The sequence below is a fragment of the Athene noctua genome, chromosome 8, assembly GCF_965140245.1.
Source record: "Athene noctua chromosome 8, bAthNoc1.hap1.1, whole genome shotgun sequence".
In the NCBI taxonomy this organism is placed as follows: domain Eukaryota; kingdom Metazoa; phylum Chordata; class Aves; order Strigiformes; family Strigidae; genus Athene; species Athene noctua.
The window spans coordinates 15,181,553-15,203,322 of NC_134044.1; the positions used below are offsets into that span (position 1 = coordinate 15,181,553).

The 21,770-nt window shown below is 38.5% G+C and overlaps 1 protein-coding gene across 1 annotated transcript; it reads left to right on the top strand.

The window, feature by feature from the left end:
* Positions 1-827: 827 nt before the first annotated feature.
* Positions 828-21,514, top strand: CPB1 (carboxypeptidase B1). The gene is made up of 11 exons (XM_074911674.1): positions 828-898; positions 1,005-1,080; positions 2,720-2,844; positions 5,239-5,338; positions 6,802-6,903; positions 8,241-8,342; positions 10,614-10,724; positions 10,823-10,913; positions 11,629-11,831; positions 20,027-20,111; positions 21,327-21,514. The coding sequence occupies exons 1-11, from the start codon at positions 828-830 to the stop codon at positions 21,512-21,514; spliced, it is 1,254 nt and encodes a 417-aa protein (XP_074767775.1).
* Positions 21,515-21,770: the final 256 nt, after the last annotated feature.

Sequence of the window (21,770 nt, forward strand, 5' to 3'; positions counted from 1 at the left end):
TGCAAATACACTATTTTTGATTCTCAGATAGTTTAGGCACATCATGAAAGGTAAAACTAAAAATGCTTTTGTATGACTACATTTCATTTGATCTTCTTAGCCTACATGTAATGCCCACAGTAGTGCTTAACTCTGATGCTTATATGATTAAATTATGCAAGAATCACTGAATGGATCATGTGGAGTATATGTAAAACTCTATTGTGACTAGAAATTTCTACACTCTCAGTTCTGCAGACACTGATTTACTCACAAGTTTCAGGGAAATGACTGAGCAAAGAACAAGTTCAGTATTTTTCTTCTCTGTTGGGAAAAAAAAAAAAAAAAAAAAAGATAATTGGTACATCCTAACATTTTCCTCTTCCTTTGTCAGAGCCAGCCCCATATTCTTCAGGAAGAGGGACAATGCGGTATCATTAAGACCAGTCACACTACAACAACATCCAATAGACATCTACCATTACATAAAGTAACAGTAAAGTATTATAAAGTTTGTAATCCAGCAACCAAATGATTGAAAAAAAAAAAAATTAATCGAAATTCACATATAACAGAAAAGAACATAAATTAAATTCTATTTTTCATATCAAGAGTTTATCCAGCTCAAGTAGCAAGATTCCTTAAGCAGCCCCCCTTGAGACTTTCAGCTGTTTTCACAGGTGTGGAGTAGAACACACATTATAAATAGTATGCAAATAAAACAAGGCCAAGGGAATAATCTATCAGTTGATCAGTGGGTTGTTCTGGTGTATAATTAATTGATAAAAAGCAGGACAAAACAGGTTATAAAAGCAGCACAGAACCGAAGACCTGTTTTCTTTAAAAACATGTGGGCACTCTTGGTTCTCATAGGTGCTGCAGCTGTTTCTGCTCACCTGCAGGATCATGCCTTTGATGGGTAAGAACCAACACCAAGATTTATATTTGCACAATTTCTTCTGCATGAGCAAAAGCCTTTCAATTGACTTACCTGTTTCAAATCCAATCCTTTTCTCCCCTTTCAGGCAGAAGGTGTTTCGTGTGATTCCACAGAATGACGAGCAGGTGGAAATCATCAGCTCCCTTGCCAGCAACATGGAGGTAAAGAAGGGGAAGGGGCTTGGGGAAGGGGCTATATTTGCATTTGAAAGGAACATTTCTCCTTTAAAAAAAAAAATCATGCTACTGAATTAAAGACCTAATCTTAATTCCATTCAAGTCAGCTGGAGTGTTTCTTCAGAAGGAACAGGACAAGGTGATGAAGCTAGAGCTCTACAAATACATTCCAATACCTTCCTAGAAAGTCTGGTAAACCCGGGCTGAATATCATAGTGCCCATCAGAATTTATTAATAGAAGAAGTTAATCTGAAATGCTGTATTCAGTGTTGGGTGCTTTCAAGGATGTATTAGATAAAACATGGAAATTCCAACTACCATAACTTTTACCATCATAAGCAAAACATTTTGCTCATGTAAATAATCTAAAAATCCATACTCCCAACAAATTGAACTTTTCTTTGGCCTCTAGTCTCTCATGTCATCTTTTCTTCTCTGACTTTCTTTTAAAGCTTCCTTTCCAACCAAGCTGCATATTTCTTACTGACCTTGATGTAGATATATGATGACACAATGACATGAGGAGAAACAATAAAGACAGCAAATGTGTTTTCAATATTTCCCTTCAGCTTTGATGTTATAAAATAGCTGTTTGTGAAAAAGACACCATTATCTGTGGGATGAAAGGATGGTATTTTTAACAAAGTACAGATGTGGAGAACTATCATCAATAGGCTAGTACAGCATGCTGGAACAGTATTCTGTAGAAGAATATACTATTGGAATGGTGCTGCCAATATTAAGAAAATTAATATACCATGTTTGCTTTTAAGTGTGTAGTATAAAGGGATTGTTTGCTTTTTTTTCTTTTCAGAAAAAAAAAAAAAAGATCCCTGACTTACCAATGTTATACAAAGCAATCAGTCAGGACTGATGATGTAGTATATCCTGGAATAGTCATCTCCCTTGAAGACACATAGTTCATGAATATGCCCATCAGTCTCAATTTCCTTTACATTCAAGAGATGAAAGTCTGAAAAGGTATCAGGTTGGCAAACCAGCTTTGCTTTCATTGGCCTTTCGCTAAATCCGGAGGTCTGGAAGCTGACTTCAGCAAAAAATTGTGAAATAGTAATAACACTGTCATTTGTCCAGCCTGAACTAAACATCTTCTGAAGGCACAGGTTCCTCATATCAACTTCAGTGAACTGAGTCTTAAAAGCACTCCTACAGACAAAAGTCTTTCCCAGCTGATTTATGTAAACTATTCATGTAGTGTCCCTCTGCTACTGAGTCCATTTTCTATGTAACGCTTATAGGCAAAAACCTCTAACGAAACCTGTACTAAAAAAGAAAGAAGTTTCATTAGACATAGAGACAGTTATATTCACAGGTCTGTATGCACTCAGATGCTGTAGAATACTTGGCATTTGTGAACCTGTCACTGTCATCTCCAGAGTTCTGCCATATAAACTGCAGGGCCTAACAAAATCTTCTTTATCAATTTCCAGTTAAAGTTTAGGTTCATACTTCTGGCAAGCAAGGTCAGGTCAGTGTATAGGATAGGAATGAAATTCAGTATATTAATCACAGTCAACATCACCATCACACATACACCCACCTAAAAATCACAGCCATATGTATGTTGGGGTTTTTTTATGTATTCAATTGTCCTTCTTTCAGGTTGACTTTTGGCAGCCAGACTCTGTCACACTGGTAAGGCCAAAAATGCAAGTGGATTTTCGAGTTGAAGCTGACAAGTCTTTTGAGGTTGAAGATCTTTTGAAAGAAAGTGGAGTGGAGTATAGGTAAGCTTGTTCTCACTACTGTATTTTGAACAGAAGGAGGTTAAATACTGGGGAAAATGCGTTTGATCTTTTCATATTTGTCAACTGATCTTCCTGTCACAAACTTCATCCCTCCTACGGATGCCTCTACTTTCTTTGCAGTTCAAATGGACTGTGTAGCTGCTCCGCATTAAAGGGTGAGGGGAAATGTTCATAGAGGTAAGAAACAGGAAGGAAAGATTACTACCAGGAATTTCCCTGAGGTGAAAGCTCACTGCAGTACACAAGGCTGGAGCATGGAGGGGACAATAAATATTTCCCACTAAAGACAAACCACAGCAAAGATCTAGAAAAAAACCAGAAGGTACACCAGATGGGTTTGCATGATAGTATCAGGGAACTGAAGCCAGAAAATGGTGTGCCTCAAGGGCCACCAGGAGGGGCTCCCCACTGAGTTCTCTAAACTGCAGAACAATAGCTAGAGGGGCAAAGAAACCCAGCTGGTGACAAAGAGAAGACAGTTGCTAGGTGAAGGGCCAAGGCGTGGGGGGAGAACAGATTCGCAGGACAGCCTTGGTCTTACTCAAGTCACACAGCAGATCCATGGCAAGGATTTCTCTAAATAGAGAGCTCCTAATAGGCTTAAGTATTGTGTAAGTATATTTCCCAGAAGTAAAAAGGCCCTGAGTTTCCATGACTGAATACAACTGCAGCATAAGTGGAGGGAATAAACCACACTGCCACATTACACACTAGCACTGTAGTGAGTAGCACTAATGAGAGAGTAAGGAGAAAAGAGCAGGACCAGGCACCTGCTTATACTTCATACCTGTAAGTCACTATGCAAGCCTTAACCGAGGATGAGAAATTGTCTTTGGTCTGGAGTTGTCTGTCGTTGTTCCTCCTTTAGCTCCACCTGAGCACTGCAAATTGGCTCAGCCCAGTTTGATTATCAGGCTTCTTTGATGTATAATGAACATTCTGTCAACATCATGTAGTCAGACACTGAAAGTCAGTATTACTTGATCAAATTCTCATTACTTCATTTGGCTGAGTGGAGAGGTTTTGTCTCAGCCCCACTGTTGTTTCTACCAGACCAAAATCTTTCATTAAACACCACCAAGTTCTCATGAAACATAACTTTTATGATCTGCTAAATCCAAGCATAATCCGTTCCTAAACTTACTGGCCTCATGTTAACCATGTCTGATTAGGTTGCCACTGGGGGGACAGAATCTAAAACCCCTCTAGAATAAATTGTTTTCAATAATGCCACAGCACGGGAATCCATTTCCAGTGGAATTTCCTCTTTGGCAAAGGAGGAGTTACTCTACATGTGTTAGTTTTTCCTATAATACTCATGAACTCCCTCAGGTCCATGCACAAATCTTTTGATTGCAACAAAGGCCATAATGTCTGGAAGGCGTCCCTGAAAAACTTGAGCAGAGCGTCCTTGTGACAACCGAAGCTGTTACAATTCTTTTGAAGTGCAGCTGCAGTGCCATGACATCATGTCAATGTAGTCATTTGCACTGTTTGTTCTGAAGGCTGGTGGTGCCTCACAAACTGGCCTTCTGCTCTTCTATCCCAATCACAAATTATCAAGGACATATCCTGGACGAGTAAGATTTGTAAGAATGTTAAGACAAGCACTTGAAAAACAAGAGGACTCATTTTTTGATAGCCAAAGTTAAAATACAAGCAAAAGGTCCTTAAGAGTATGCTTGATGATGAGCTGTGCCTTTGTGTCAGACCCAGGGAAAGATGAACAGGAGAGATCCAACCAATTCTGACAGGATTCTGGGGATTTCTTGTCATTGTGTGTTCTATTTAATAGCCCACCTAACACGCACTAAAGTAGCTTGGAGTATGGATAATGCCACCTGCAGCAGAGATGTCAAACCACACCTAAGATTTGGAAGCTTGGTTTGACAGAGAATTTCATCAGTCAAACATGTCTGGGTTGCTGCAGTCTAACTCTCCACCAGTGCCATAAGTTCAAGACAGGGCCCTTTTCCTATTGAGGCAGAGGCAACCTGGCAACATGAGGTCATCCCAGAGCTCATTTTCTACACATGCTGTGCCTCAGCATTGCCATTCTTCCTAAACCAAACTGTCGCCACCCTGGAGGTTTTTTGTTAGTGTGGGAATAAGCAGGTAGGTGTTAATTAGGAGAAACCTATTGCTCCCTGATCATTCTGGTGGCAAGGTTGAGGTAGGAAGTAGGTTGAAACTTGAACCTAATATATCTTATTTTCAAATGCATAAATCACACCACACCACACCCCCCACATTTCACTTCACAATCCATGTAGCCTTAACTTCAGGAAGACCCTGAAATGTCTACCTGATGCTTACTTTCCTGCTAGCAAATTGTATGTTTCTCTTTACACTTTTCATGATGCCTTATTGCAGAGTTCTGATTGACAACCTGCAGGCTGCACTGGACGCCCAGTTTGACAGCAAAGCTCGTATTGCCACACACAGCTATGAAAAGTACAACAACTGGGAAACGGTAAAGTCTAGAAGTTTACCACTTTATCAGCTCAGTACCTTAGTCTCTGTAGTCAAAAGGGCTTCCAGCCCTCTCCTTTCCTGCTCTGTTCCATCCATTAACATGATAAACTCCTTCTTCAAAGTCTCTTTCCTCTTCTCCTTTATTGCTCCTTACTGAGTTAAACTGTATAACCCATCCCCCTACACCTATTTCCTCTGCTGCTCCCAGTGCTGCAGAGACACTCTGGCAGAAGTCCAGTGACCAGGCTGACAGGCTTCACTACTAATTTGCTCTTTCCTTTTCACTCCTTCTCCCATCTCCTCTGCTAAAAACTTGATTCCATTCCCTGCTCCAGTTCTAGCTCTTCATCTTCCACCATAAACTTTCCCCTCCTCCCTCCTTTTTTCAGTCAGGCTCATTTTTCCTGACATGTAGTCTTGACCACGTCACTCTTCATGTCTTTGCAGTGGCTCCTTATCACCCATTGCATCACAGTTCTTATACTTAAAAGTATGACAATCTCCCTTTCATGTTTTTCCTTCCTTTTTGTGCCAATCATTGCCCACTGCTACAGTTTCAAACAAGAAAATTTGTATTTCCTCTCCAGGTGCTATCTATAGAACATGTACACAACTAATAAATTTTCTTCCACCAGAATTCTCCTGAAAAAAAAAAATAGTTTCCTTTTACAAGGCTATTAAAAATCTGAACAAAAGCTCCTCTCCCTCTGCAAAGGTTATTGGTGTGCAAAAAACCCACCAACATCCATAATGTCCACTGTTATTTCTAGTATTTCCTTGCCAGTTTATCTAGATCTCACTGCTGTTTCCTGACTTTTTCTTATTTCATAGATAGCTCTTTGGGCATGAAATGCTTTTTTATGTGGATGTGACAACTTTTTTGTGAGCTTCTGAAAGCACCTGTAACAAAGGAAATCTCCTCCAATACTCAGATAATAAAGGCTGTTGTTACTTCCCTTAAATAATAAATAGAATGAAGGAGATATTCTTTCTTTTGTATCTGGCGTAGGTGGACTGTTCCTACAAATCCCTGTTCTACACTTCTGTCAGTAATTCAAGAATGATGATGAATAAAAGAGCCATGAGACTGAAAACATTATAGCAAGTAGAAAATTCAAGGCATTCAATCTACTTAGCTGAACAAGAAAAAAAAGTTTTCTTTTGTTAAGAGAATTTAAGGGGTAACAAGGTCATAACTATTTAGGGTCAGCATTCAAAGGGTTTTGTAATCCACCAGCCATACTCTAATGACAGGTTTAGATAAATTTATCCTAGAAAATCTTAATTCAGGCATATAGCTCTAGTACAAGTAGGAAATAATTCTTGGAAATCTACAAACTGGATTAAATATTAGGTAAAGTCAGATGCTCAGAAGGACTGTTCTGGCTTTAAGTCTGTGAATTAATTAGTATGGACCTGAGGAACAAAGACATCAGTAAATTTAACCTCCTCTTCTAACAGATAGCTGCTTGGACTGCTGATATTGCTGCTCAGAACCCAGATCTTGTCTCTCGCAGTGTAATTGGGAAAACATATGAAGGACGGCCAATGTACCTTCTCAAAGTAAGTGCTTTGATTTCTTTGTGCCAGACTTCTCCTCTGTTAGCCTCCACAAATTATGATGTCTATGAAAACACCAATGATGCTAAGATAGTAATATACATTTTTGTTCACTACTACTATGATTTTTACAACTTCTAAGATTTTATTTTTAAAAAGGGGGCATAATGAACTATTAGAAGTTCAGACATATAAATTCAACCACACTCCTGAGAGCTAACTGAATGATTATCTACCTTTATGGTCTCTCCATCTGTTGTTTGTAAACTCATTTACTCTAAAAGGATTTATAAATGTCAGTCTCTCTAGTAATAGGCAACAAATGTGTCTGTATCTTCATCACATATGATTTTTTCCTGGTTTTGGCTGGGGTAGAGTTAATTTTCTTCATAGTAGCTAGTATGGGGCTATGTTTTGGATTTGTGCTGGAAACTGTGTTGATAATTCAGGGATATTTTAGTTATTGCTGAGCAGGGCTTACACAGAGTCAAGGCCTTTTCTGCTCCTCACCCCACCAGCGAGGAGGCTGGGGGTGCACAAGCAGTTGGGCGGGGGCACAGCCAGGACAGCTGACCCCAACTGACCCCAGGGACATCCCAGACCGTGTGGCATCATGCTCAGCAATGAGCTAGGGGGAAGGTGGGCCAGAGGGCTGCTGCTCAGGGACTGGCTGGGCAATCATTTTTATTTGCATCCCTTGCCTTTCTTGGGCTTTATTTCTCTCTGTTATTTTCCTTTCCATTACAATTTTTAAAAATATTATTATATTATTATGTTTTATTTCAATTATTAAATCATTTTTATCTCAACCCATGAGTTTTCTTACTTTTACCTTTCCAATCCTCTTCCCCCCATCCTGCTGGGGTAGGAGTGAGTGAGCAGCTGTGTGGTGTTTAGTTGACAGCTGGGGTTAAACCATGAAAAATTTTTGGTGTAACTCTTATGAATAAATAAGATACAATGACTTAAATAAAGGCGAAAAGATAAAGATTACTTGCCCAGAATTACATAAGCATTTACAATAATAAATCATTCAAACAAACAAGATCAACTCTTAGAGACTTATGGGAAATAAATCAACAGTACAGAATAATCAAATAATTGGGGGGGTGGGGAAGCTTATCTACATTATTAAAAATTAAATTATTAAGAGTCTATTGTTTTAGCTTGAATATCATGGTCAGCTACAGCTGAGAGCACTCCACAGATTTCCATTTAATCATGGGATGCTATATTTTTATAAAGTTTGATTTTTTAGGTCAGCAAGCTGACTGACTTGTTCTGCATACAAATTATTTTGTTCAAGACCTAGGATTTTCTTGTTTGCTTTTTTTTCCTAGATGGGAAAAAGTGGTCCAAATAAGAAGGCCATCTTTATGGATTGTGGTTTCCATGCAAGAGAGTGGATTTCCCCGGCTTTCTGCCAGTGGTTTGTGAAAGAAGTCAGTAAGCTTAATGGCAAAAAAATATTTTACAAAATGCAACTATGTTTAAGAAAATCTTAAGTGAGCAGCAAGAGCTGAGGCCACTGCAGATTGTCTTTTCATCTCTAAATACCTGTCCACACATCCCTTCTCTCACCTCAGATGGTTAGGTGATTAAGCAGATCCTAATGGTTGGGCCCGTAATCTTTCAGCAGCTTAAGACTACCTAAAAGCACGTGTAAGGAGTACTGACAGCTACAGGAGTTACTTACACAGTCTATAAATTCCTTTTTGCACCTGTAGTAAGAGTAAGGTGAGAGACAAGCAAACAGGTCCAGTAACACTATAAACATAGTCATTTTCTTTACGTAGTCATAAGGAGTGGGGAATAAGGCAATTCGAGGGCACATCAGAAGGCATGTGAGTGCACATCAGAACAGCTGTCTTCCTACACCATCAGGTGCTGTATTCTCTGCAACCAGATTTACTCAGTAAAGCAGCAGAGAGTGCACTGAGGAAATGTACCAGAGAGAGGAGGAAGACTATAGATGAAGCTCTCTAAACTCCATGAAGGAATAGGAAAAAGCATATACATTCCTTTGAGCTGCCACTAAGTTATACAGAATCGTTTCTAAAACATGAAGCTATATTCAGGAAAGAGCTGCATAGGTGAAATTATCTTCACTGCAGGCTGGGATACTTTAGGCCGTGAATTAAAGAATTTTATCTCCTTTGTCTTTTCCTTCTCCTCATCACCAAGATAAAGCAGGTGGGAGTTATCAAATGCTGCATAGTCTTCTCTATGAAAAGAGGTACATTCCCCCTCAGCTGGAGGGAGAGCAATCAAGTTAGCAGAACAACTCACTGAATCTCTAATTTTGTAAGAATTCCTTCTTGGAGATTAAAACCAAGAAAATCCCGAAGGAGCAGCTGGGATTTAAAACCCAAGTAAAGGAAAGCCAAAGTACGTGAGTGAACCATGCTGGCAGAGGCATTGGTGGCAAGTATAATCTCAGTCTTACCAGACAGCCATGCGGTTTTGTGTAGGGAGCAGTGGAAATTGAATGTGACATCTCGGTGGAGTCAATGGGAATGTGATTTCATTATCTCCTAATAAGGCTGCAGACAGTATGTGCTACCATTTTTCTCTTAGCAATTCACGTCACTACAGCTGTCATTTTCACTGTCTGGTCACTTAATGCATGGGTATACCTGACACCAGCAGTGGCTCTGCTCAGTGGATCCAAGTGTGGCACAGTCCTCTGAGCGTCATCAGCAGTTCACTTGGGATGGCTTCTAGACATAAAAGAAAACTAGAAAAAACCACAAAGTAGATTGTTATATGTATCTCCAAAAAATTCCCAGACAAGCATTAAAACAAAACAAAACAAAACAAAACAAAACACCACAAAAACCAGGAAAAGTATGTTCCGGTGATCTGAAACAGCTTTTCTAGATTCTACATCCAACCTGCCCACTTGCTAATTACAGGACAAAAGGTGCCCTTCTCCATTGCATTGCTCCCTGTGTTGCCCTTTATGTCTGTGTAAAGGAAACATGGGTCAGCATACCTCCATGCAACATGCTCCCTCAACACAGATATAAATCTGTGAACAAGCATACTAAGTGCCAGGCCACGAACAATCAGGATATATAGGTTTATGGCAGGAGTACTTATGTTTATTATTCAATGTGCATCTGGAAAAGTGCAGGGATAGATCTGCCTTGCTATGAATATGTGCATCCACAGCATTATGGCTGGAAATGTGTAAGGATGTTCTTTGGAAACATTCTCTATAATTTTGGTTATCAATGAAATTTCTCTGCACAACAGATAAAAAAATGGGAATAATGATTTTTCCTCCTCACATAATTTAAATAAAAAACCTTTAAGATGACAGGATGTAGGGAGAATATATGGACAGGAACCTTGCTCTATCTGTAAACAAGAAGCTAATAGATGGAAATCTCTTTCCAGTGATTTATTAACCTGCTCAAAATTTACACTGACTCAAATGACGCTGCTGTTAGAAAGCCATCTCATTATGGTACATATATTATATGGTAAAGCAACATTATGAGATGGCTTTCTAACAGCAGCATCATTTGAGTCAGTGAAAATCCTCTAAGTATATGTAATACCACAGAGCTGCCATCTCACACGGTGGAGTGACGTGGATGACTTTGCCCATAACATTAATTCCTGACCCAGGCCCAGGCCTTTAAATACACACAGGAGATGCAAATCTATGAAGGCCTCATCAGCTTTTTCTCTTTTTGTCCAACTAGGCTGTTGAGACCTATGGAAAAGATAGTGTCATGACCACACTTCTCAACAGATTGGACTTCTATGTTTTGCCTGTTCTTAATATTGATGGTTATGTTTACACTTGGACAAATGTAAGTACATTCTTCCTTCTCAAGAAGAGTATTGCTGGAAAAGCCCACTGTTAGAACTTTCTCTTAGTTTTGATCTGTGCTTCACCATTCTATTTCAGGACCGCATGTGGAGAAAGACACGCTCTAAAAATGCTGGTAGCAGTTGCATTGGTACAGATCCCAACAGGAATTTTAATGCTGGCTGGTGCAGTAAGTGTCTCCTAACAATAGCTGCAAGTGATCATACGGAGGTGCAATAGCCAAGATAATTAATTATGGATTTTCCCTACCTGATGGTTGGTCCAGCTCAAGCTTGAGTGAAGACCATCGGTGCAGCATTGTGGAGTAGCTTGTGTTCAATTTTTGGAGCAGTTTTGGGCAAAAACCAGACTTGGTTTTTGGTTTCTAGCGTCATCAGTATAACTACTTCTGTGAATGTATAAATACACATGCACACGTGAATATATATACACTTAGACGCATGTGTACACAGGCACATACATATATATATATACACAATTCTGTGAGTTCAGAACATAAGCAGAAAGCGTTTTCTTTTGCTTGGTTTCACTCAGTGGAGAGAGGTCTCTTTTGAGTGGTTTTCACTTGGCTGTTTCCTGGAAGGATCCTAGAAATGGAAGAGATAGGCAAGGAGAGACCGTTAAGTACTGAAGCAAATCAATATCTGAAATCACTACATAATATAGGGATTTACATCAATACTCACGTTTTGCCACTATGCACACTGTTCAGGGTCCATTTATTTAATGCTATGTCATGTTGCCCAGTGTCTTAACTATGCAATGAAATATTTTGTCCTCTGATATGGCATGTGTGTCAGTAAGATTTCCAAGGCTTATCTACAAAAGTTGTGTTACGTAACTCTCCTATCAACTTTTTTCATTGAATTCACCTTTCTTCCCAGCTATTGGGGCCTCAAAAAAACCCTGTGATCCTACTTACTGTGGCTCTGCACCTGAGTCTGAAAAGGAGACCAAGGCTTTGGCTGATTTTATTCGTGAACATCTTTCTACAGTCAAGGCATACTTGACGGTTCACTCCTACTCCCAGCTGCTACTGTTTCCCTACTCATATACTTACAAATTACCATCAAATTACGAGGAACTGGTAAGTCTCTTTGTCATTTTAACATAATGAAAAGAATAAGTAGAAATCATCACTTGCTATTTAGGTCCATTTAACTTCAAGCTGTTTCTTTAACATCTGGAAAGTATCTGTACTGCCAGTTTTTGAAAATACTTCAGTCTTTCATAGAAAGAACAAGGGAAACCATGATGGCTTCAAGATAGTTCAAGCACAGGATAAACTTAAGAGCCTTATTTAATTTCCACATACACAATGAATTTGCCACTAGGTCAGGTTTGTCTTCCAGTCATGCTATACAGAAATCCACTGTGCTGTGCAGCACTGCTTCTTCCTGACTCAAGAGGCTGCTGTGTATGTAGCTTTAATACATCACATAGAAACATTATGCCCTGTAAGTCAAGCTAACAGCTTAGTAGATTGTAGTAACTAAGAAATGACTGAACCCGTATCATCAACAGCACACAAGGATCCTCTGTCCATCACTTCCTACTGAACCTTAGTTCTCACTGAAATAATGGTGAAACTCACATTGATACAGGTTCAGGTCAGCGAGGCAGTTTTTGTCAGAAGTATAATTAAAACCAGTTAGATACAAAACTGGTAAAAAGTTTCAGTTCTGAGCCCTTTCTAAACAGGCCTGGATTCAAACATACCTTTTATTTGGAAAAGAAGATGAATGTGGTGTTTTAAAGGACAATGTCTCTTTTACTCATCCTAGAGAAATGTCACACCCTAATGCCATTTAAGTAAGATAATATCAGTCTGGAATATATATATTTTTTTATACTTAAAAACAGAGAGAGGGGTTAAACTATTAAATGTGTATAAGAGTTGCAAACGTTTTATAAGGCCAAAAAATCAACAATCATGAATAATAAAATTACTTCAGTTCTTTGGCATATTAGCAACTAGAAGCTGTTGGCAGGGAAAACAACATAGCAAAACAAAACAAACAAATCTTGATTCCCCCTCTTTCCTGCATGCTGCCAAAAGTCCAAGGCAACAACACTGTGTGTTGCTCTGCTGTGCAGGTTTGACAGATTTATGAATGCTCCCAAATAGATGTCATGACTCTGAAACACAAATAGAAAACTGGGGCCAACAGTGTGGTTTCTTGCTACATTTTTTAACAGCTTAAAAGTGAGGATGAAATTAAGATGAAGATTTTGTTTTCTTAATTTATATTCCAGAAATTTTAAATTGTAATTATTCAAGGGAACTGTAGTAATTTATTGTCTTCAGTTTTTACAAAAGCTTCACATTTCACACACTGCAGTTTAGTCTAAAGTACTAAAACAAAATAAACCCCTTGAAGCTGCTTTGTTGTCAAGATCACAAAATTCCCACATGTTAAAAGTTTGCACAACATTCTGCCCAATTTTCTGAATCAAGAGCAAATGTGATGAAACATAACTAAACGTACACCATGTTTCTCACAGCATCAAATGGAAGAAGTTTACATTGACAGTTCATTATTAAAACAATCCTTAACAATAAGAAAGAACCTATGGGCTTTTCTAGGTTCTCTAATTCATTAAATTCAAATTTTATATTAGCAATGTTTTATTCGAATACACAATAAAATTTAATGAATCACCCCTACAATTTTTATCAATAAAAGCTCTCCTTTCCTGCCACAGAGGACAATTCTGCTATTACCATTAAGCATGAAAAATAAATAGCTCAGGAATGCAGGCTATATATGTCTCTTCAACCATTTGATTTCATTTTGTGAGTTAGTCTTTCCAACATCACTTTATCCTATATTTTAAATCGGGCACACTGATCCCAGAGGGAGCTCCATTATTTTCCACTACAAAGCAATCACAAATCTCACCACCATGACAAGGTGACCTTATGAGTGTTTTTAACGTCTTAATTAAGGGAAAATATTTCCTCTATTGGTGATCCCAACAAAAAGACAGCAGGATCCCAGAGGTGTTCGACTTGTGCAGTATCTGATTTTAACAAGGGAAGACTTCTTGCCAAAAATCCTTCTCTTGGAGAATGAGATCAGAGTATCACCCAATCAACATTGCCTGCAGTTGGGATAATTAAACAGAAATGGCCTAATTCACTCCAATATCAGTGACTTAAATAGAAAGACTGACTTCAACAGGCTCTGGGTCAGGTTCGAAAGTGCAGCTTTTCAGGTTACTTCAAATAACTAAAACACATTCATTTAAGCTGTGACTAAAGAAAATTTAAGATTTTCAGTCAACAATTGTACTTGCTTGAAATGAGACAGCTACAAAAAGAGGTAGTATTTTGTATGCCAATTGTGTTTTATGTCTAAAAGTTCTGTCCAGATTTAGAATTTAGAGAAATGCTGAAGAATGAGAATCTCAACCTTTAATAGAAATTGGGCAAATAAAAGGATCATAAATCATTTTGCAAATAAAGAAGCAAAATTTATAGTGCCATTATCTTATCTTAGATGTTATTTTTACTCTGACAGATCTAATAAATTAAAGGAAATATAGTTGCACTTTCTTATCTCTTTCAGTGAGCAACTGGACATGTGCTTAAACAAAACCTCACATGTCTGCTTATCATTAACAACATTTTGTTCCATTGTATGTAATTAAAGGTAGCATAATACCATGGGGCTTATGCTGCATTCTGGTGTCTGAGGTATGAAAGGGCACAAAATTGAGTAATTTGAGATTGAAGACACTCAGTCTGCAGAAGAGAAAGGTCTAGTGAATGCTTGTACCTTCCTCTCCTTCAAGCGTACTGAACAGCATGTCCTCCATGCTCAGAAAACTTTTTCTGTTCACAGCTTCAAGGAACTACCAGAAATGTTCTAGTTCGGCTTTCTCAGGTAGAACAGGGCACTCTGAGATTCCCAGACATCCTTTATGCTCCGTCTCATTGCTGTATCAAACCAGAACAACCTCAAAGTTACTGTAACTTACTCTGAGCTGGGTATTAGAACTGTCCCTCAGCCTCCCCTGGCCCTGGGGTGTAAAATATGATGAAAGTCACCTATGTCCCTTTCTTCCCACAATTTCCCAGTCTTCTCCTTAGATGCAAGAGGATTTTTGAGGATCTCAAGCTCACAAGGATTTCCCCAAAACTTTTCTCCCTTTATTCAGGGTTGTTGTTTTGTCCCCCCACCTCCACCTCCTGGGGTGTTGCACAGAACTTTCACTGTTATCCAAACAATACTTGAACAACAAAAATAAAAACACCCAAGATGGGAAAATCTAGGTCAGGAATTTCTCAGAAGTTACACAATATTCTTATGATGACACCCTGAAAGAAATATGTGCTCCTTTTGGGTAATCACATTTTGCCTGCTTCATAATCCTCTTGACTCACTCTTTACTACACCCTGGAGTGTTACCCTGCACACAGAATACACACTTGAACACATCTCCTACAGAGAACAGAAGCATTAGCTTTTCACAAATAAAAAAAACCGTGCTTGGCAAGATCAGTATGTCTCCACACCCCAAAAAGATTCTTTTCATCTTTATTTTACTATTCACATTTTTGTCCTCTTGCAATGAAGAGCTCTGTGTTTAATCACACATTTCATAAACAGTTCGGCCCATATTTTTTAATCAGTTCATATTTTGGCCTTAGCTTCCTATTAAGTCACCCTACGCTTTCCTCATTTTCAGAAGACAAATCTAGCTTTATCAGTTCTTGCTTGTATTTGAATTGGCTCTGAACTATGATTTGATAGAGCAGAGGAATGTGCATTGTGCCCTTCTTTCCTTTCCAGGTTCAATTCCATCTCTCAGTTAAACAACAAACTCAGTGCCAAATACATGTCTGCAGCCAGCTCATACTCATTGTCAGATTAATGTATGTGTATTATTACAGTTTGGCAGGCTACAGAATATTATACTAATTTACAACCCAAGATAATTTTTTAGGCACAGGATTTCAGTTTGTATTACTTGAATGCATACTGGCCACGTTGGTCAGTGTTTTAGCTCACCAAAATTCACCTTCCATATTGGGTTGGTCTAGCATTTCATTTCCTCTTGAGTGCTTAAAATAGGATATAGTAGAAAGTGGAGATATGCCCAGAGTCTGTGCAGCCTTCAAGAAGAGTGAATTTCAAATATACTGCATGACTTCGCGAACATCAGTCCGATTATTTAACGTGATGCCTGGAAGCAAAGTATTTTCACTCCTGATTTTCTAAATGCATTTAAGATTTATGAAGACCGGTGGGTGAGAATTTTTGAACAGCAGAAGTCCTATCATCTAACAGACTCAGATATACCAATGAGGACTTGCAATCTATGCTGTTGTTGTATCTCTGCTGTTGCAAACTCCTGTGATTGTACTACTCGTTACAAGCAAATATTGTTAAAGTCAACTGGGAAGCACAACAAACAGGAAAGTGGGCAGAAAAGCAATACTTGGAATAGGCTTCATAGCTCCCCCACGGAGTTTGCCACAACAGATGTCCCACAACAGAACTGCTCTGTACTGACAGTCTTACAACTGTGAAAAGCGTGGTGTAGTAGCAGCATCTTCCAGCCGAAGCTCATGTATGAATCTGGCTGAAAGACAAGAGTGTCCAACAGGTGTAGGGCACATTCACCTTAACTCAGTCACACTGGAAACCCTCTCACCTGGGACTGATTTTTATAAGCACTCTGTGAGACTGCCACAGAGAAACAGGCTTGCAAAGAAAAAAGCAGCATCATACTAAAGTCCTCCATTTGGCTGGATTCCCTGTACTCTTGGGGGACATGTTTAACTATGAGGAACAGCGGAATAGTAAACTAAATTACACATCAGTCAGGACTGTTTTGAGGGGAGTCTGTTTTTATTGGCAAAACAGGAAGCCTCAGAAGTTTAGCTAAAGTTTGGCTAAAGCTAACTTTGCAAATACCACATTTTCAGACTTTCATTACAAAGGAAGTTGAGGGTCGCTTAAACAGCACATGAGAACGAGGTGGAGTGAAAATACACTTTTCAGCCTCGGGCAAATCAGTTTGCAGCCCAGTGAGGGAAGAGGGCAAGAGGTCCAGTCAATGGGTGAAAAGGCTTCTCCAGATCACTGTCAGACTGTGAGGGCAAAGGGAGTTGTCCACGTTCAGCAGCTGCATAATCAATGTCCCTGAAGTGTTTCTAAACAGTCGCAATTTGCTGGCAAGTCTAGCCTGATGATATGAGAGTAAAATGAGGGAGATGCTCCCAGTAAAATTACCTATTAACACACAGAAGGTGCTTAACCTGATCATTTATCTTTCGTTCAAAACTCCAGATGTGGTGAGGAAGAGAGGCCAGTAACATATCTTTCATTAAAAGCTAATAAGTGAAAAACCAGGTTTAAAGGTTGTGAATTATGTAAGATAATGGCAACTGAGAACACAACTCTGCTGTCTCACTGGCCCATGCACTCTGTACACAAGATCAAGCAAAATGTTAGTAACCGCTGTGTAAACACAGATGGGTGTTCAGCACAGGGAATGCTACCTCCTGCCGAAAGGACCAGCTCTGCGAGGTCAGCTGCAAGTCAGAAGCTGAAAAGCCATTTCTGCTCCCAGTTAGAAGGTATTAATTTGGAGTTATTTCCAGGACTTCAGGGCGCCAGTTGTTTCTCTGCTACTATAACTCTCAGCAAAATTTTCCTTGCAAGAGAGGGATTCTTACAGTAAAAAAACCACAAACAAACAAACAAACTCCAAACAAACCACAACAATTCAGTTAAGCCGGTTGTATGAGATCTAGAAAATCACTCAACAGCAGAGTATCCTCAAAGGTCAAAAAGATATCAATGTTTCTCCTTGCAGCTGTACTCCAAATAACATGCAGGCTTGCAAATCCAAATTGCTTTTCAGAAGCTAAATATCACCTCCTCCTTTGGAAAATGTTGGGCATTATTTATATACCTCTGCATAAAACTCCATGTTATTTCCTTTTACGGATGGTTTTAAGTAATTGTCCTATTTAGGAAAAAAAAGAAAAAAATTTCCTTGTGTTTTGTATTTATACTCACATTTTGGTAAGTATTTATAATAACTATAAATACTTTGTATTTGTACTTAACTTTTATTATTCCTGCTGTTTTATATTATGTTATAATTATTAAGAGGTAACTTTAGTTCCTGTAAAGTTGGAATTTATTTTCTTACCTTCAGGTTTTGGACTATAAATCTATTAGGAAAGCAAATGGTAGAGAGTCACTTAAAGGAAAAAAATCAAATATCAAAACTACTGATAAGGTTTCATTTCATGCTGAATCCATAAATTCTTAGTCATATTTTTAACTTAGAGAGAGTCATTTAAAACACCACCTCGATCTCCAAACTGGAGAGCTTGAGGAAATTATTTATTTGGATTCCAGGCTCTTAATAGCTGGAAGTCTCAGCTGCTCTTTTTACAAATCTTTTTACAGCTTCCTGGCCAATAATAAAAAATCCCTCAGGTAAAAAGATTTCCTGACATACTTTTACTGATATCTGTTCTGGTATGATTTAAAGCCACCATTCTGCAGCTGAGTGAAAGGAATGCCCTGTTCTTCCCAAAGAGCAGCTCTGCTGTTCTATTGTCCTTACCATGCAGTTTACTAAAGAGACGGCAGGTACTAGTAACCAACAGGTCCATCCATAGTACCAGACCATCTTTCCAAATTTAATTTCCACTTTGCATATATTTGAAAAGAGAAAGAATCAGTTTACATTTAAAAATTCATTCACCATTGAGAGAAGATTTGACTCAGTCTCAGCCACTGATTAAATGTATATATTATAAACAAAGATGGCTGAAGAAAACATGGTATCACTAGCAGATATTAGCCTCCAACCTCTAAAATTCCCTCAACAGGTGTTAAAAATTATTATGGATTTTAGAAAAAACAGCTTAAGGGATTAAAAAAACCCAACCAACCAACCAAACAAAAAACCACCCAACACTGGAGAGAGCTCAGCTACTCCAATTGCTCTGAATCCAAGATTGTGAAATGCAAAGCAACAGCATTCTTCCCACAATTGCTTGTGTTTTGACAATAGAGAGGCCAGAAACCAAACCCCACATTCAGGTACGGCCCATAGGTGGAAGGACAAGATTCAAATCCTCTTTGGTCAGCCTTGTTTAAATATTCTTAACATGATAAATGACCACAAATTCCTACAGCAAACTCCTGTAATTCTAGAATGTTCAAAATCCAGCATTTGGGAATGGGGAAACACTTGCAATTCTGCAATAAAGGAGGCTGCCAGTGCTAATGCAAACATATTTTGATGCTGTTTTGTAGAAGTTGAGAAAGCTCTCTCTCACTTAACTAAGATTTTCTAAACACATAGTCCAACATGCCTTTTTAAGTAAGTCACAGGAACACTTGAAGCACAAGGATGAACAGAGAATATTTTACAATATATCTTCCACTGGGAAGTAAGCCAGAGTATAACCTACAGAGAAAGGGGCTTGAGGAAATTCCTGGAATAGTAAGCCATTCAGCTGCAAGCTATAAAGATATGGCAACCCATTGCTTATTCTTATACCGAACATCTGCTCTCAAAAATCATTCATATTTATCATCTGTTAGTAATAGTTTTCATGTTTTATTACCAACATGCTGTATAATGAAGATCTGGAAAAGCCACACGTTCCAAAGTAAAGTCTGTAATTTTCCTTAATGCAAACATACAAAGCTTCATAGTACTATTGATGGGCCCGATCCAACCCTCACTGAAATCAGTGGGAGCTGAATGAGTCCCTCCGTGCACAGGAAATGAATTGAAATTAATGAGACTACATATGGTTCCAGGGTAATTTATGCCTTTTCTGGCTGTTAATATTTATAAGACCTTAATCTGCTTCCACTTGTATCTGTGTTCAACTGCACTAAGCCGACTCTAAATTTATATCTATTATAGATTCCTTATTTAGTTTTAATCCTGTAGAATTTTCTTCTAAGAACAGAAAATCCTGTTACCTGTTGTCCCCTTACCCATCCAAACTATACTGGACTATACAGCAGGCTGTACATCAGTGGAGCAGTACACAGTAGAGCAATAATGGTCTCTACTCCATTAAAGCTAGGAGAGCTCTTTACTGATAAGCTCTTTTCACAACAACAGGGCAAGCTGTGCCTTGTCAGCTACTGACATCTAGTCATTCTGAGAGGTAAACAACAGTTTTCAAACAAAAACTTCTCAAGCATGGCTTTTCAGTTTAATCAACAATGTATTTGCTTAGATTCACTCAGAAAATCCACATTTATTCTTCTTCTTTTCCTACAGAATTCCATTGCTCGTGCTGCATCCAAAGAGCTGGCCAGTTTGTATAATACCAAATATACATACGGCCCAGGAGCTACAGCGATCTGTAAGTACTGGCCTAAATATACCAGCCATCTATATTAAATGCTACTAACACTACCAGATGCAGTTTTCTAGTGATTCTCGTTCCTCCTTCTAAGTACTCCTCTTTTTTCCTCACATGTATATACTCAGAGGTATATATGAAATCTATAATTTCTAAAATATGGGATGATATAATACTTAAGGATCTCAGGGAGTGTGTTGACCCCCTGGAAGGTAAAGTGATGTGATAAAGTTTTTAAGAATTCATGTGCAGAGCATGAATTCCTAAATCATACACCCCTTTGATTTAAGCATAAAAACCTCAACCTGAGATTTTCTGCATTGCAAGTATCTCCAAGTGAAAGCGAAAAGATTATGTGAATCCTAAAGAATGGCTTCAACCACTCCAGCAAAACACATAATTACTTCTTTCACTTTGCATTACAGTCTGAGAAACGTACTAATTACAATTCCATTCTTCCGACCTTCTTGGGAACTCGGCTGTCAGGATATGGCCTTTGCAGTGTCAAAAGTTGAGCTGAGGTTGCCAAATGTAGATTTCCAGAACATTAATGTCTCGTATATTTAAGATCTCTTAATTTACTGAGATATGGAAACTAATCTCTTTTCCCTATTTCCTGTTCCTTAAATAATTTAGAAAACCTTTAAAAATAGATTCTCCCAATTTTTACATATTTATGGAGATTTTGCTTTTAAAAATGTTCTGGTGATGCTTAGCAATTCTGGAGGTGTCTTCCTTAGCAAAAGGGACTACCTTCATTGTGTCAAAGTGCTGGAAAGGGAGGCTACCATTTGTCCAGAAGAAAAAGATGGAGCTGATATTCCAGATCTGTGGTCTTTCACATCTGTATGACTGTCAGAAAGCTACCCAGTGAGACAGTATTTGCTTCTGATAGCAAATCTTTCTAAACAACGCCATGCAAGCATGCCATTCTCCTGTTCCTTAGACATTCCTCCCATGGTGTCCCCACAATTTTAACAAGGAGGGAGCCGTTTCACTTGTTCACATTTGCTTGCACACAACAGCTGGAACAAAGCTCACAAATGGCCTAAAATCACAGAAGCTTTTTCATGAGCAGGAATCAGTCAATTCACTGAATATTACTTTTTATCTGTCTTTACTGCATTTCTGGCTACATGACTGGACTCCAAACTATATCACATTTCAATGCATAGCCGCACTTTTCCAGTTAAGCTTCATCTTCTTTATCAACAGATCCTGCTGCAGGGGGCTCTGACGACTGGGCTTACGATCAAGGCATCAAGTACTCTTTCACTTTTGAGCTCCGAGACACTGGTAGATATGGTTTTATTCTCCCTGAATCTCAGATAAAGCCAACCTGTGAAGAGACTTTACTTGCTGTTAAATATATTGCCAATTATGTCCTTCAGCACTTGTATTAGAATGGAGTTCTAAAAACTATTAAAGAAGGCTTTATTCAAAGATGTCTTCCTTTTTAGTCTTTCCTAACAATATTTTTTTATTTCTCTTTATTTAATGTTCTTAGTCATAGCCTTAGTCCATCATAGGTCAATAGAACTACAAGTTTGTCAAGAGAAATTATATCTTTTATTAATGCAACTGATATAGTTAGGAGGGTCTAAAAAGAAAGAGCGCAAGAAGCTTAATCAATTTAAAGGATGCCTTAATGATTAAAAT